The sequence below is a fragment of the Sceloporus undulatus genome, chromosome 5, assembly GCF_019175285.1.
Source record: "Sceloporus undulatus isolate JIND9_A2432 ecotype Alabama chromosome 5, SceUnd_v1.1, whole genome shotgun sequence".
Classification (NCBI taxonomy): domain Eukaryota; kingdom Metazoa; phylum Chordata; class Lepidosauria; order Squamata; family Phrynosomatidae; genus Sceloporus; species Sceloporus undulatus.
In genome coordinates, this window is record NC_056526.1 from 1,422,813 (window position 1) to 1,437,730 (window position 14,918).

The 14,918-nt window shown below is 46.4% G+C and overlaps 1 protein-coding gene across 1 annotated transcript in view; it reads right to left on the bottom strand.

Moving 5' to 3' along the window:
* The window catches only part of LOC121930809 (protein ALEX-like), a 115,551-nt gene that overhangs the window by 7,678 nt on the left and 92,955 nt on the right, over positions 1 to 14,918 (bottom strand). Inside the window, exons 4-6 of the mRNA XM_042467697.1 lie at positions 11,470 to 11,540; positions 10,229 to 10,338; positions 1,144 to 1,360 (exon numbers count right to left, since the gene is read on the bottom strand). Of these exons, the coding sequence (XP_042323631.1) occupies positions 1,144 to 1,360; positions 10,229 to 10,338; positions 11,470 to 11,540 (398 nt within the window). The remainder of the gene's footprint in view (positions 1 to 1,143; positions 1,361 to 10,228; positions 10,339 to 11,469; positions 11,541 to 14,918) is intronic.

A 14,918-nucleotide genomic window follows, 5' to 3' on the forward strand; every position in this document is an offset into this window, starting at 1 on the left:
TTATCCACGGATCAAGCATCCACGGTTGAAAACGTTCAGGAAAAAGTATACATTTCAATATCAACCTTGGATTTTCATTTTTATAAGGGACACCCTTTGCTATTCATTTATTTAATGGGAATGAGCATCCACGGATTTTGTTTCCCGGGGGATCTTGGACCAAACCCAGCGGATAACAAGGGTCACCGTAGGAATAGCAACAGAATGCTGCTTACTGCTTCATAGGAACCGCACCTCTAAGAGTTTACAATCTGGAGTCATTGGCCCAACAAGCGGGACTCTTTTACTGACCTACGAAAGGATGGATGGCTAGTCATCTGAGCCGACTAGGACAAACTCACAGCCTTGTGGCTCATGTTCAAGCTTCACATTGTTTTATGGATGCTTCCCAAGAACACATGATGTGGGAAAATAAATATTCTAAAGAAAGAAAATAGGGGAGAACCAACAGCATTTCAATGGCTTTGGGCAAGGCCATGAGTCACATGTGATGCAGCAGCCTAAAAGCCAGCTATTTAGGTCTATCAATAAAGTATAGTATAATGGAGCAAGGGAAGTAATAGTGCCACCTATTCTGCTTTGGTCAGGCCTCACCTGAACGTGTCAGTTTGGGCCCCACAATTCAAAAAGGACATTGAGAAACTGGAGCAGTGTCCAAGGAGGGTATAAAATGGTGAGGGCCTGAAACCATGAACCCTATGGAACTTGGAAATGGGGATGTTACTGGAGAAAGAAGGTTTTTAAGGGACACGGTAGCCCAGTTTAAATATTTGAAGGGATGTCATATGAGGAGGAGCAAACTTGTTTCTGCTGCTCCAGAGACAGGACCCAGAGGAATGGATGCAACTCCAAAAAAAAATTCCATCTCACATTAAGGGAACCTTTGATGTAACTGTTGGCAGTGGTTAGAGTCTCTCATTTTTTTTTTTAAGCAGAGGCGGATGGCCAACTGTCCAAGGGTCCTGATTGTGAGTTCCTGCATGGCAGAAGAAGGGGGTTGGACTGCTCCCTTCTAGATTATGTGAACCTGACCCAGGTGGCTGAGGTGCTTGAGGAGCAAGAGAAAAACCTATTTCTCCTTGCTTTATTCCCCCAGTAAGGCCTATAATTATGGACCTAAAGAGACCCCATAAAACTACTGACCCATCACAGCTGTATTTATCTGTGGCTTGGCGAAGATTATGAGCGTCAGTCGCCGCAGGAAATGAACTCTGGTCTTGCGCTGTCGGACATAAGGTGATGAAGAAAGCCGGGAGAGCTAGCTCCGTCTCTGCTAAAAGCCTGGTGGAGATCCCACAGCCATCCATGGGCCCAAACGGGAAGGCAAGGCGGTTGATCCCCATATCTAGGCTGGAATGATCTGAAATGAGCACAGATCTGGACCACTCAGGCTCTATCAGTTGGGCACCATGACAATCCCAATCCGAGAGGCATATATGGTCACTTGCTTTGCTAAGGGTCTATATATTTCTGTACTTGTTTTTCACTTACCATTAACAATTTATATGCTTCACATTATTTGACATTGAATTCATGGTAGTTAGAATGTTGTTGGTGGTGTGTGTGCCTTCTCCTCTTGGGTCTTTAGGAAGGGGATACAGGGGATGGAGGATGGATAGATAGATAGATAGATAGCTAGCAGACAAAAGAGGAGGCATGAAGATGCAATTACCTTCAGTGTAAAACACTTAGAGACTGTTCAGTGCGGACGAAGAGTATTAAAAGCTGATTTGCTATTGTTATTGCTATGGTATAATGATACATAGAACGATAGATCATAGAGCTGGAAGGTCCCCTCCACTCCATTCCCGTGAAAGAACTGTGCTTTCTCCTCCAGACTGCAAGGAAGGCTCCTTTGGGCCCAGTTGCATCCCATCCCAGAAGAGAGTATTTGGGAGGAAGGAAAGCAGCCTCTTGCCAACAGCTGGACTGATAGCAAAGAGTGTGCAGCCAAGAAGGGAGAGTTGGAAGGGGGATGTGTGGGTTGGCACAAGCTACCACTGGCGTGCAAGCCCCCCTCATGGCTGCAACCATTATCCTCTTGCTTAGCAAGCATTGCAAGAGAAGGGAATCAAACAGCTTACAAGAAGATTTGAGGAGGGGGAGAGAGGGGAGGAGGGAAGAAAATGGTCTCATTAAAGAAAGAAAGAGGTGGAAAGGAGAGGGAAGAAATGTTGTGCAACAGACTCCTCCTTCTCCTTTTCTCGACTGTATGTAAGAGGGGAAATGAGCTATTCTGCTGGTAGGAACGCTGCCCTGTCACTTGCTATTCTCATTCATCCCGGGCTGCAGAACCAAAAAGAGGCCAAGGTAGGGGCAAAGGAGGAGCCCAGCAGAGGCTATAGGGAGCAGGAGACGGATCAGGTGCCAGGGACACAAGCTTCTCTCCGCCTGGGCCCAATGAGGGAGGAAGCTTGGGCTGTGCCAGGGGTCCCCACCTGGGCCCCTCCTGGTGCCCTTCTGCCATAAGGGGAGGGAGGAGGTGGGCGAGGAAAACTGAACTCACGCCCACCTTCAAACAGGCAAGACATGAAGTGTCACAAATCCCACCCACCAGCTGCCAGCAAATCAGGTTCCAGCACAGAAAACCCAGAGAGGTCTGCAGCTGCCACTTCGCACCAGGGTCCCAAGAAAGGCTGCGCTCCTGGCTGGTGCTCAGACCTCCAGGTGGGAAGGGACCCCACGGCACTCCTCCCTGATCACAGACCCTCCTCTACCTCCTGCTCCGACCCAGTAGCATGAAAAAGATCCCGGGTCATGATTTGCATTCACTGAGACCTATCTCTGTATCTCTGTCAGTTGGTCTATCTGTCTTTCTATCAGAGTCCATCTCTGTCTGTCTTGTCTGCTGTCCGTCGTCCGTCCACCCACCCATCCACCCATTTTTATCATCATCCTCATCTATCTATCTACCATCCACCCATCTATCCATTCTTCAGTTCATCTATCTATCATCTATCTATCTATCTATCTATCTATCGATCTATCTATCTACTCCCATCCATTATCCATCCATCATATTTGTCATCTGCCATTGTCCGTCTGTCCATCTTTCTTCTCTCTCTCTCTCTCTCTCTCTCCCTGCATCCAGATAGCTCTCAAATAACCCACCATTCCCTAAAGTGTCATGGCAGAATAAAACAAAACAAACCAGAGGTTGATGCTTCCTTATCTGCAATGCTGGGACCGGAAGTATTTGGGATTTTCCTCCGATTTTGAATATTGCAGATATATAGAAGAAATCTGGTGAGGGGTCCAAGTCTGAACATGCCATTTATTCACCTTAGACACATAGCCGAAGGTAATTTTATACAATATTTTTGTGCATGAAACAAGTCTGTGACACCAAACCAAACACACACGACTAGTGGCAATTTGCACATGAAGCAACGTTTGTGTGTGCGAACCATCAGAAAGCAAGCTGTCACAATCTCAGCCACCTGGAAAGATTTTGGTTGGGGAATATTGCAATTGGGAAACCCAGCCTATATTATAACAATAAGAGAGAAAGAAAAACTATTTCCTAAACTTCCTATTAAAAACAGTGCCACTTTAAAGCTTTTAAGATGTATTCATGAGAATTAAGAACCCCACAGTTGCAGAAGTCTTCCAGAGGCAACCATCCGGTCCAAAGCCTATCGGAATGAAGGGGTCTTTGCCAGCTTTGGAGGGAAAGCGGAGAGGGGCCCAGCTGAGCTCCTGTGGCAGAGAGTCCCACAGACTCCTGGGAGCAGCTATGAGAAGGGACATTTCCTACCAAACCCAGACCCCCCCAGACCAACGCACCTATGTCTGTCTTTCAAAGAGGCCATGTTGCCAGTGGTTTGAAGAAGAGGAAGATAGGAGAGGAGAGGGGTACCTTGCGTTTGGCTCTGGACCTGCCATGCTTGGCCCTGGCTTCTGCTTCCCCCGGCGGGCTGCTTCTTCCTAGAGAACCCATCTTCCCCCACCCACCCTGTTCCTTTTTAGCTCTCTCTCTTTCTCTGTCCCTGATTTGTTTCCACGCTGCCTTTGGGACAGGGTAGCCCAGCTCCACACCCAAATGGACGAACACCATCATGTACACAAATACACACACACACCACACATTCCACAACCATCCTCCTGTCCAAGCATAACAGCACGCTGTGTCCGGGCATGTCTCCCCCCCTTCTCTCTATCTGCAAGCTCTCTTCTTTCGCCTGGACCCATCCCAGGCACAAACACTCCCTTTTGCATCCTCCTCTGTCTTTTGGGCCAGCGTCCTGGCCCGGGGCCTTCTTCTGCCGCCTGGGCCACACACACGAGCCAAGATGAAGGGAACATGTGCAAGGGCACACCTGCCAGCCCCTTGCCTCCTCCTCCTCCTCCTCTGGCTTCCAAAGAGCCCTGAAATCCGACGCTGGCCTAAAAGACTCTAGAGTCATAGAATCCTAGAGTTGGAAGAGACCCAAGGGCCATCCAGTCTAACCCCCTTATTCTGCCATGTGCAGAAACTCTCAATCAAAGCATCCCATTGACAGATGGCCATCCAGCCTCTGCTTGAAGACCTCTAAGAAGAGGACTCCACTACAATCTCTGAGGAAGTGTGTCCCACTATCGAATAGTTCTTACTGTCAGGGAGTTCCTCCTAATGTTGAGATGGAATTTCTTTTCCTGTACTTTGCATCCATTGCTCCATTGTGTCCTTCTCTGGAGCAGCAGAAACCAAGCTTGCTCCCTCTCAATATGACATCCCTTCAGATACTCAAACAGGGCTATCATATCACCTCTTAACCGTCTCTTTCCAGGCTAAACAGACCCAGCTCCTAAGTCTCTCCTGAAAAGGCATGGCTTCCAGGCCCTTCACCATTTGAGGCCCTCCTTTGGACACGCTCCAATTTGGATTCAGCCTGTACTCGATGGGGTCCACTGCCCTGAAAACTTAGGATCATAATTTGGGGGCACTCCTGGATTCATTCATCTCTGAGCCTGGAGACCCAGGTATTGGCAGTGACCAGGAGGCTTTCGCACAGCTAAAACCTGTGCTTCAACTGTGCCTGTTCCTTGAGAAGTCAGATCTGGACACGGTGCCACATGCCTTGCTCATCCTGTTTAGATTACTGTAATGCATTCTCCTTGGGTCTGCCTTTTCAAAGGCTCAGAAACTCATTTGGCCCAAAGAACTCAGCAGACTGGAGCTGACTATTGTCCCTTGTTGCAACAGCTCCATAGGTTGCTGTATATTGGCTTGAGTCCAGGCTATTTGAAGGACCATATCTCCCTTTATCATCCCATCAGAGTATTGAGATCATCCAGAGAGCCCTCCTCTCTGTCCCACCTTCTTCCAGGTGCGTTTGGTGGGAACAAGAGAGAGGGCTCTCTCAGTGGCTGCTCCCAGGCTTTGAAACTCCCTCCTTTAAAGAGGCAGGATGGCTCCGTCCCTCCTTTTTTCCCCCCAATCAGGCTTTCTCCATTGACATGGGAGCGTTATGAGGTTATACAGTTGGCCCTCTTTATCCATGGATTTTTATCCATGGATTCAAGCATCCACCAGCTTGAAAATATTTTTTTAAAACACTATAAAGTCCAAATAGCAAGCCTTGCTTTTGCCATTTTATGTAAGGGACGCCATTTTGCTATGCCATTGCATTAATGGACGCGAGCATCCACGGATTTTGTATCCATGGGGGGTCCTGGAACCAAACCCCACCAATAACAAGGCCCACGTATAAGGATTTTAAAATGTTAAACTTTTTGAAATTGTTTAACTGTTTCTACTGCTTTTGTACTGTCTTACTTGGACTGTTTTCAGTTATGTTCGCCACCGTGAGTCCCTACATGGGAGGAATCAAAATAACAGAGTTCTCGACACCATCCACGACCATGGCCTCCTCTTTCTCCCCTCCTTTTATTCATCTGCCTCCCCAAGAGTTGCTCCAGTAGACAAGACTTGCATTAGGAAGGTCATCCTAGTGGTAAGAGTGCTCCGTGGTGGAAGGTCTGCCCCAGAAGGCGGAGAGCTCACCTTATTCCAAGCTTTCAATAGAGGTCAAGAAGTCTTTTTGCCTTTTTTTTTGAAGAGAGGGACAATGCTTGCTCACCTCCTTGTTCATCCTTCTCTGAACTTGCCCCAACTACAATGGGCCTTTGGTATCCGCGGGGTTTGGTTCCAGGAGTCTTCCCTTCATGGATACCAAAGCATGGTGCTCAGGTCGCATTGAAAGGGTGTCCCTGATATAAAATGGCAAATCAAGTTGGTGGGAGCTGGAGCCAAAATGTGTCAAACAACAACTAAAGGGCCACATCTAACTGACCCAACCTGGAATCTTGTGTCCAGTTCTGGCCACAATTCAGAGGGATGTGGACAAGCTGGAGGGCATCCAGAGGAGGCCAAACCAAAAGCCCTCAGAAGAATGGCTCAGGGAGTTGGGAATGTTTAGCTGGGAGAAGAGAACAGCCTGTAATAAATCCTAGAGCTGGAAGAGACCCGAAGATCCTTCAATCCAATGGAGGATAACAACCACCCAACCCTCCTTTGACAGATGGACATCCAGCCTCTGTTCAAGACTTCCAAAGAAGGAGACTCCACCAGCCTCCATTGAGGCAGCAGCATCTTCCACCGTTGAACGCTCTTGCCCTCATAAAGTTCTTCCTAATGTTTAGGAGGAAAGATAGAGCCATCTTTAACTACCTGAAGGGAGGGAAGCCGTGTAGAAAGAGCGAGTATGTTTTCTGCTGCTCCAGAGACAGAAGATGAACTAATGGATTTCCAATTGGAAGGCTGGAGATTCCATCAAAATATTAGGCGAACTACTTGACTCTTTCAGCTACATGACTTTTCACACGGAGGATGTATCACCGTCCCAAAAGAAGAAGAAAGGGAGGACACATCCGAAAACGCAAGATTACATAGTAGCTCCTCATTTGCACAAACATCGCGTCCATCCGAAAGAGAAAAGCAGTGCGGATGTGATGAACTCATCCATAAGTACATACCCATCCGCTACTCGATTTTGAATTAGCATGTTTGCGCATGTGCAGGAAGGACAGCATCCCATGGCCGACAGTTAATCCATGGCCGAACTGGAGATGCATTTCCATCTAAGGCAATGCGAATTGACTGCGAATTCGCAGTGGAAAATGATCTATAAAATTTGATATTTTCTGAATTTAGCTATTCCTATTTGATTCTGTGGGTCAGTATAGCAACAATTAAAGTTTTATCAGTTTTCTCCAATGTAAAACCTCCCCAATCCATATTGTATACCACATTTTGTTGGATTTCTAATAGAGCCATTGTTTTGGGGGGAAACTATTCTAAAAGTTGCTATGTTTCCAACTTTGTGCTCTTTTAAACAGATTCATCTGTCAGGGTCCTTTGATGGTGGGTTCCTGCATGGCAAAATGGAGTCAGGCTGGATAGCCCTTGGGGTCTCTTCCAAGTGTATCATTCTATGATCATCCATGGACCCTTGGAGACAAGCAAAAGGCCCCGACAAGAAATGCAATACGTTTTCCAGCGGTCCAAGGAACATCACAGGTGCTCTCGCAGAATAATATTTTGCCCGCTGAGCGTTGGTGCTGTTTGGAGGGCACAGCGGGGCACCTTTATCAGAAGTGTAATCTCATAAAGGCTTCCTTACAGAATGGATCACAAGCCCTTGGAAAGAGCTCCGGCGGGATGAGGCTGGCTTTCAACAATTCCGCACCATTGTGAGCCAATTTCAAACCCCAAAGAAAAGCCTCTGTGAAAAATCCTGCCTTTAATCGGTTCCTTTGCCATCTCAAGGTCTGCTTATTCAGCAATCCAGGGACGGGTCACTGTCCTGAAACCGCCTTGTGCTGCAGCTGAAGGATGCTGGCAGCTCCGCCGGGGAATCTTTTTGGAGAACATCGATTTCCCCGTCCATTTCGGCCATTCTTGTCCATGCTAAAATTCCACCTTCACAGAAGGTGGCTTGCCTCTCTACACAATTATGGCACATCGGCCATGCTGGCAGAAAGCGTTTTAAAATTGGTTCTGAATTTCCTCCAGAGCATTAAAATTTGCCTCCCTACGCACACACTCACATACACACAACGTTCATGAATTCAAACTCAGTCTTGGAGTATTTTAAACTGTCAGTCCGCTCTCAAGTGAAGCCAGCCATCCTCAGGTGCCTTCCTGGCTGCTTCACATTTACAGAGAGCTGCCTCTCCTCCCTCCCTCTTTCTTTATCAATTTTGTCCCCCATTTCTCTCATCAAGGACCAAGTGGCTTTGTTTCCAACTTATAGCAACCCTCTCAGGGATCTTCTGGGGGTGAGAATGTGTGACTTGCTTAAGGTCAGCCAGTGAGTTTTCATGGCTGAGTAGGGAATCGAACCTCGTTCCCAGAGTCACAGTGCAACACTGAAACCAATTGCTACATTCCAGTAAAATACACACACACAGAGGTGGCCCTTGTGAGTTTTGCAAACAGTTTGAGCGTTGGACCTGACTCTGGCGAGTAGAGTTAGGATCCCTGCTTTGCCATGGAATCATAGAATCCTAGAGTTGGAGAGACCCAAGGCCCTGATCCAGTCCAAAGCCCATTCTGCATGCAGGAACTCTCAATCAAAGCATCCCCATTGCAGATGGCCATCCAGTCTCCACCAAATCTCCGAGGAGGAGTGTCTTCCACTGTCAAACAGCCCTTTCTAGGAAGGTCTTCCTAATGTGATGGCTGGAATCTCTTTCCTCTTGTTTGAATCCACTGTTCCATGTTCTGGTCTCTGGAGCAGCAGAAAAACAAGCTTGCTCCCTCCTCAATGTGACATCCCTTCTATACTTAAAGAGGGCTGTCATATCACCTTTTAACCGTCTCCTCTAAACATTCCCAGCTCCCTAAGGTGTTCCTCATAGGGCTTCATGTTTTCCAAACCCTTCACCATTTAGTCTCCCTCCTTTGCACACATGGCTCCAGTTACTCAACATCCTTTTGGAATTGTTTTGCCCAGTACTGGACACAATTTCCAGGTGAGGCCTGACCAGAGCAGATAGATGGTACTATGCTTCTATTGATGCGCCTAAAAACCACATTGGCTTTTCAGCTGCCGCATCACACTGTTGACTCATGTTCACTTGTGGTCTACTTGGACTCCCAGATCCTTTCACACATGAAAGTCTCCTTAAGCCAGGTGTCTCCCATCCTATATCAAGGCATTGCATTTTTGCCTAATTGCAGTACCTTTACTTTTCCCTGTAAGTTTTGTTAGTTTTGGCCCGTATTACTAATCGATTTGGGAAGTCACTTAACCCCAGAGGCAGGCAATGGCAAACCCTTCTGAAGAATCTTGCAGAGAAACCCCATGGTTCACCCTAGGGTCGCCATAAGTTGGAAATGACTTGAAGGCACACAACAACATCAAACTATTAAAATCAGATAGTTGAAACTGATTTAAATACATTTAAAACATATTTAAATAAAAGTGAGCAGGGAAGAATGCATTCACACAGCAGCCCTGCGCAAGCAATCAGCTGCCACTGTCTCCCAAAGCCAGCTGCTGAGTGAATATGAGCAAGCAGCTGGCTTCAGGAAGATGTTGGCAGCTGGCATCACTGCAAGGCGCAGGAGGGAGAAGCAGAGGAGCGAATCACAGCCACTCTCTCCATGTGGCTTCCTGGGAAGCAGAACTGCAGAGGAAGGGACCAATAGCAAGGAGATTGGCAGCCTATTAATGGGCTTTGCACATCAGTGAAAAGATGCACGATGGTACAACATCATGCAATAAGTACCAGGCAAAGACACTTTTGTCCTGCTATAATTCCTCTTTTCTAGCCTCAGATGTAATTCCTTGGTCTGAATCCTACCAGGAGCAACCCCATTGAATCTATGGTGAGTTAATACACAGGTAAAACCATTGAGTCAACAGGTCTCCTCCAGTTGGGAGTAACACAAGTTGCAAGCCATTACTATGACCTCTGAGCCTTGCCTTCACAAAACCAGGACAAAATAAAACAGGACAAAGATACAAAAAAGGTGAACATTCAAGTAAAATCAAGCTATAAGTAACTTTAAAAAACAATTTAAAGCATAATACCTTTATAAAAAGCAGCTTAAAATACCATTAAGAGCACAATTAAATGAAAAATGCAATTAAAAATACAATTTAAGGAATGCAATTAAAACGGGCAATTACGACAGTGCTGCAGCCTATTCAAATCTGTCCTGAAAGGATCATCCTCGCCCTTTGCTCAGTTTCGCCCCAGAGAGCAGGTGAGTCCCATAAGTGAGGAAGAGACACACCTGGGTTGCCTCCCAGGTTGCTCTGCTGCAGCTCCTGCTCCGTGGGGCGACCTTTGGGAACACCTTTGGGGCCAGAATAGGTTTGCAAGGAAGACCTTTGGGGGGCTGCGCTTGGGAACCCACAAGAACCAGTGCCCAGATCACAGAGCCTGGTCCCTCTTCTTTGGTGCTCAGGAGGAGCCATTTCAGGGCAAGGATGCGCGCGAAAAGTGTAAGAAGCTACCACTTTGAAAAGGGCATGTATTACGTCAGTCCTCCGTATCCACAGATTCTTTATCCACGGATTCAGCATCTTGGCAAGAAAATATTCCAAAACAATATAATTCCAAAAACCCTGATTTTGCCATTTTATAGGCAGGAATGCCATTTTACTACACGGTTGTATTTAATGGGATTTGAGCATCCACAGATAGTGGCATCTACAGGGGATCCTGGAACCAAACTCCATTGGATACCAAGGGCCCAATGTATATATACTTTCCTCATTTTGTTGAACTTGGTCTTTTTAATTTGAGTGATATAACTTTGTGCAATTGTGGTTGATGCTTAAGCTATCGCTGTGGTTAAGAGGTGTCCCTTGTAATCCATGATGGCCAAGCTTTAGGGTTGCCAGAGTGAAAACTGGAGCTAGCTCCTTACCTTTAATGGTTAGGTAGTGAGGGGAATTCAGCCGATGCCGGCTGTTATCTGATTGTGTGACACCTGCTCAAATCCCCCTTCTATAGCAGGGGTAATATCTGTATTCGACTAAAACTCCAAGAGACCAGGGTGCGAATGCCCACTTGGCCATGGAAACATGCTGGGTGACTTTGGACAAGTCTACTCTCTCAGCATCAGAGGAAGGCCACAGGATCAAACCTTGCCAAGAAAATTCCCTTGATGCACCCACCTTTGTTTTTGTTTATGTGCCTTCAAATCATTTCTGACTTATGGCAACCCTATCATAAGGTTTTCTGGGCAAGAATTGCTCAGGGAAGGTTTGCCAGTTCCTTCCTCTGAGGCGAGAGTCCCATAAATCAGAAACTACTTGAAGACAAACAACAAATGCAACCATTGAAGGCAAGGGCCCTATCCAGTTTTCATTTTGGCAACCCCATCGTCCCCCTGTGATATTGCAAGGCTTGTCCCAAGGTCCCACATTTAAGCCTTGAAATCTTTGCACTTGGGACAGTCCGTACCTGGTAAAGTGCCCCCCAACTCCTGTGTTTTCTTGCAAAGAGCTTTTGGGGGGGCCCTCTTACCTTGGTGTGCAACTTGGCAAACTGCTTGTCATCCAGCGGCTCTGGGTGTAGACGCGCCTCTTGTACCGGAACTGGAGGGAAAAGCCAAGGGGAAGAAAGAAAGAAGCATCACCCAACAGCCCTCTCTACGCACACTCACAGCCCAGCCTTCCTCGCCTTTGGCAGGCATTACCACCGTCTGAGTGAATTCCCAGGCATCCCTTCCCTGAGTCTTGCAGGGAATCACCGCAGTCCCTAAGCACAAAACACCCGCTTTAAAACAGGGCTGTCTCAAGCTGCCTCACACTGGAGAAATAATGCAGTTTGGCACTGCTTTAACTGCCCTGGCTCAGGCTATGGAATTCTGGGAGTTGGAGTTTGTTGTGGGCCCAGCGGAGCTCAATAAAAGTATCACTCTTCTATGGATTTTGGATGTCATTGTGCTTTGTCAGATGGCCAACATATTGAATACTAAAGTTAGGATGCTCTGTGTCGTCATATTCCCCATTTCTGTGTACGGCTGGAATCTGGACAGTGAAGAAAGAAGATAGGAATGAAATCCTATCCCTAGGAATGAATGTGGTGCCGGAGGAGAGTCCTGCCTATACTCTGTGGACAGAAAAAAGAATAAATCGACACAGAACTCTCCCTAGGAGCCAAGATGACTGAACTTTGGGCAATCATGAATAGACAAGGAGCCCTGGTTGTGAATTCGATCCCAGGGCTCCCAGGTTGACTCAGCCTGGCATCCTTTTGTAAGTCGGTAAAATGAGTCCCCAACTTGCATGCTGTAAAACACTTAGAGAGTGATGAGTTCACTACTAAGAGTTAGAAATGTAAAACGCTGTTGCTAATGCTATTGCTAGACATGCTCTCTAGAAAAGAGAAAATGCTTTGAAAGACAGAGGAAAAGAGGAAGACTGCACTCAAGTTGGATAGACCTGGTCAGGAAGCCCCAATGTCTGCAAGGCCTGGTCTGCAAGGCCTGAGCCGGCCGGCTGGTACTTCCCCTGGCGCTAAAAATATCCGTCAAAGGTTTGTGCCGAACATCAGAGAAAATTATTTGAAGACGGCACTTGACACTACCAAAATTGCAAAAATATACAAAAATAAAGAAGTTAAATGCTGGAAATGTGGGTATCAGATGTGTGTGGCTATGTCCTAACATTAAAAACATGGGAAGATATACACAAGGAAATCCACAAGGTGTTAGATATGAAGTTCAAAACGCTTTCTGAAATATACCTACTAAATGTGACAACAAAATATTAAGATGTAGAAGCAAGAAAACATTGGAAAACTAATAATGTATGATTACATCAACCAGGATCTCATAGCACAGAAATGGAACAAACTCCCTGGGAGTCTCCTTCCTTGGAGGCCTTCAACAGAGGCTGGATGGCCATCTGTCAATGGGGATGCTTTGATTGGGATTTCCTGCATGGCAGAAGAAGGGGGTTGGACTGGGTCGGGCCCTGCGGTCTCTTCCAACTCTATGATTCTATGAAAAGAACTACCCACAATAGATGAATGGTTATTAAAAGCACAAGATTTATAGAATTGGACAGAATAACGAATATGACGGGGGAAATCATAACAAATCTCTGCAAATAAAAAGACGTCACACACACAAACAACTGGTATACCAAAGCCGAGACTGCTCAAAGATATCAATAGAGTGGATATACGAAAGTCACAAAAGCAACTCTACATTGTTAATACTCATTTACTCTACATCCAAACAAAACTGATGAGAAGTCAAATAATACAGATAAAACTTTTCTACTTGCTGTTAGACTCATAGAATCATAGAGTTGGGAAAGAAACCACTAGGGCCATCCAGTCCAACCCCATTCTGCCATGCAGGAACTCTCAGTAAAGCACCCCAACAGTAGAATGAATATATATATATATATATATATATTATATATATATTATGTGTGTGTGTGTGTTCTTGTTTATTTTAATCTATATATAAATTTCAATAAAATTAAATTAAAATAATATCGTCAAAGGTGGGGGAAAACGCAAGGTCAGACTGGGGCAAAATGATCCTTGGCTGGTAGTGCTAGCACCCTCGACCCGTACCTCCAACATTCACAATGAAAAGGTGGACATGTGTGGTCAAGCGACATCACAGCGTGGTCAGATGGCAACAAAAGTTTTAATGCGGGAGACCATACAAGCCAGGAGAGGCTTGCAGCGGTTTTGCCTTTGCCTAAATCCACTGGGGAAGGTGAGACTGCACCACTTCTCTTCTCTCCCCATTGCACTGAATTAGTTTGCAGCAACTGAAAGTAAAGTGAGGGGTAAAAGGGGAAGGAGGAGGGGGGAAACCGGGACATTTGACAAACACCTTAAAAGTGGGATGACGAGGAGTTCCCCCCCAAATCAGGACTGTTGGAAGGTGGGTCCAAGGAGATGCTTCCAGAGATGGCTTCTCTTTGTCTCTGGCCCTTGCCACCAGCTCCGCAGCTTCAAGCAGATCTTGCTTCACTTCTCCTTCCTAAATTTAGCTGGGCAGTGAATCACCGTTTCGTAACTGCGCCCCAAAGAACTCTGCCAAGCAGAGAGTGAGCAGGAAGGTTGGCATTTCAGGACTAATCGGCAAAACTGAAAGGAGCAAGGCCACCGGAGCTGTTTGGCATCCGCCGGGGAATCTTTCCCCAAAGTGGGGTCACCGCTCTCTCAGCTAAAATATATGCACCTTATCACTGCTACTGCAAGCAGCCTGGAAAGTAGCTGAAGTTGCATGGGACTGGAAGGAGTTTGTGGGAGAGGAAGAAAAACACAGAAAAAAAAGTGTAGAACTAGAACCTTGGCGCATCCACATTGGAGAAATAACCCGTTTGGTGCCACTTTAATTGTCTGGCTCAAGGCTATGGAATTCTGGGAGCTGGAGTATGTTGTGGGGTCCAGAGCGGAGCATTCCATAGCCTTGAGCCAGGCACATAAAGTGCAGCCAAACTGGGTTATTTCTCCAATGTGGTTGCATAGCTTATTACCTTTGCTGTTATGCGTCTTCAAGGAGTGCATCAACACTGTAGAAAGAATGCAACTTGATACTACTTTAAGTGCTGCTGTAACTCAATCCCATGTTATCCTGGGATTGTACTCTTGGCCCCATACCCACAGGGTTATAAATCAAATCAAGAATCGGATTATAGGGGCATCATTCCCATTTGAACTCGTGTTCGATCCTGTTTAAGGAAAACCGTCCCCATTTGAATCTGCGTTCAATCCTACTTTGATCGATTTCTCTACTAAAACCCAAATCAGCGTTGGATAACCCGGGTTATCCTGACACCACTTTTCCAGAGGGGTTTTTTTTTGCAGCTGCCATGTCAGATCCGCGTCAAAATACACGGAGAAATATCAATGGGAACGAGAACACGGGTCAAGACAAACCGAGTGAGTGGCATTTGCTCCCTTTTGTAATGGGAACGATGGATCTGATTCGAATACGACTC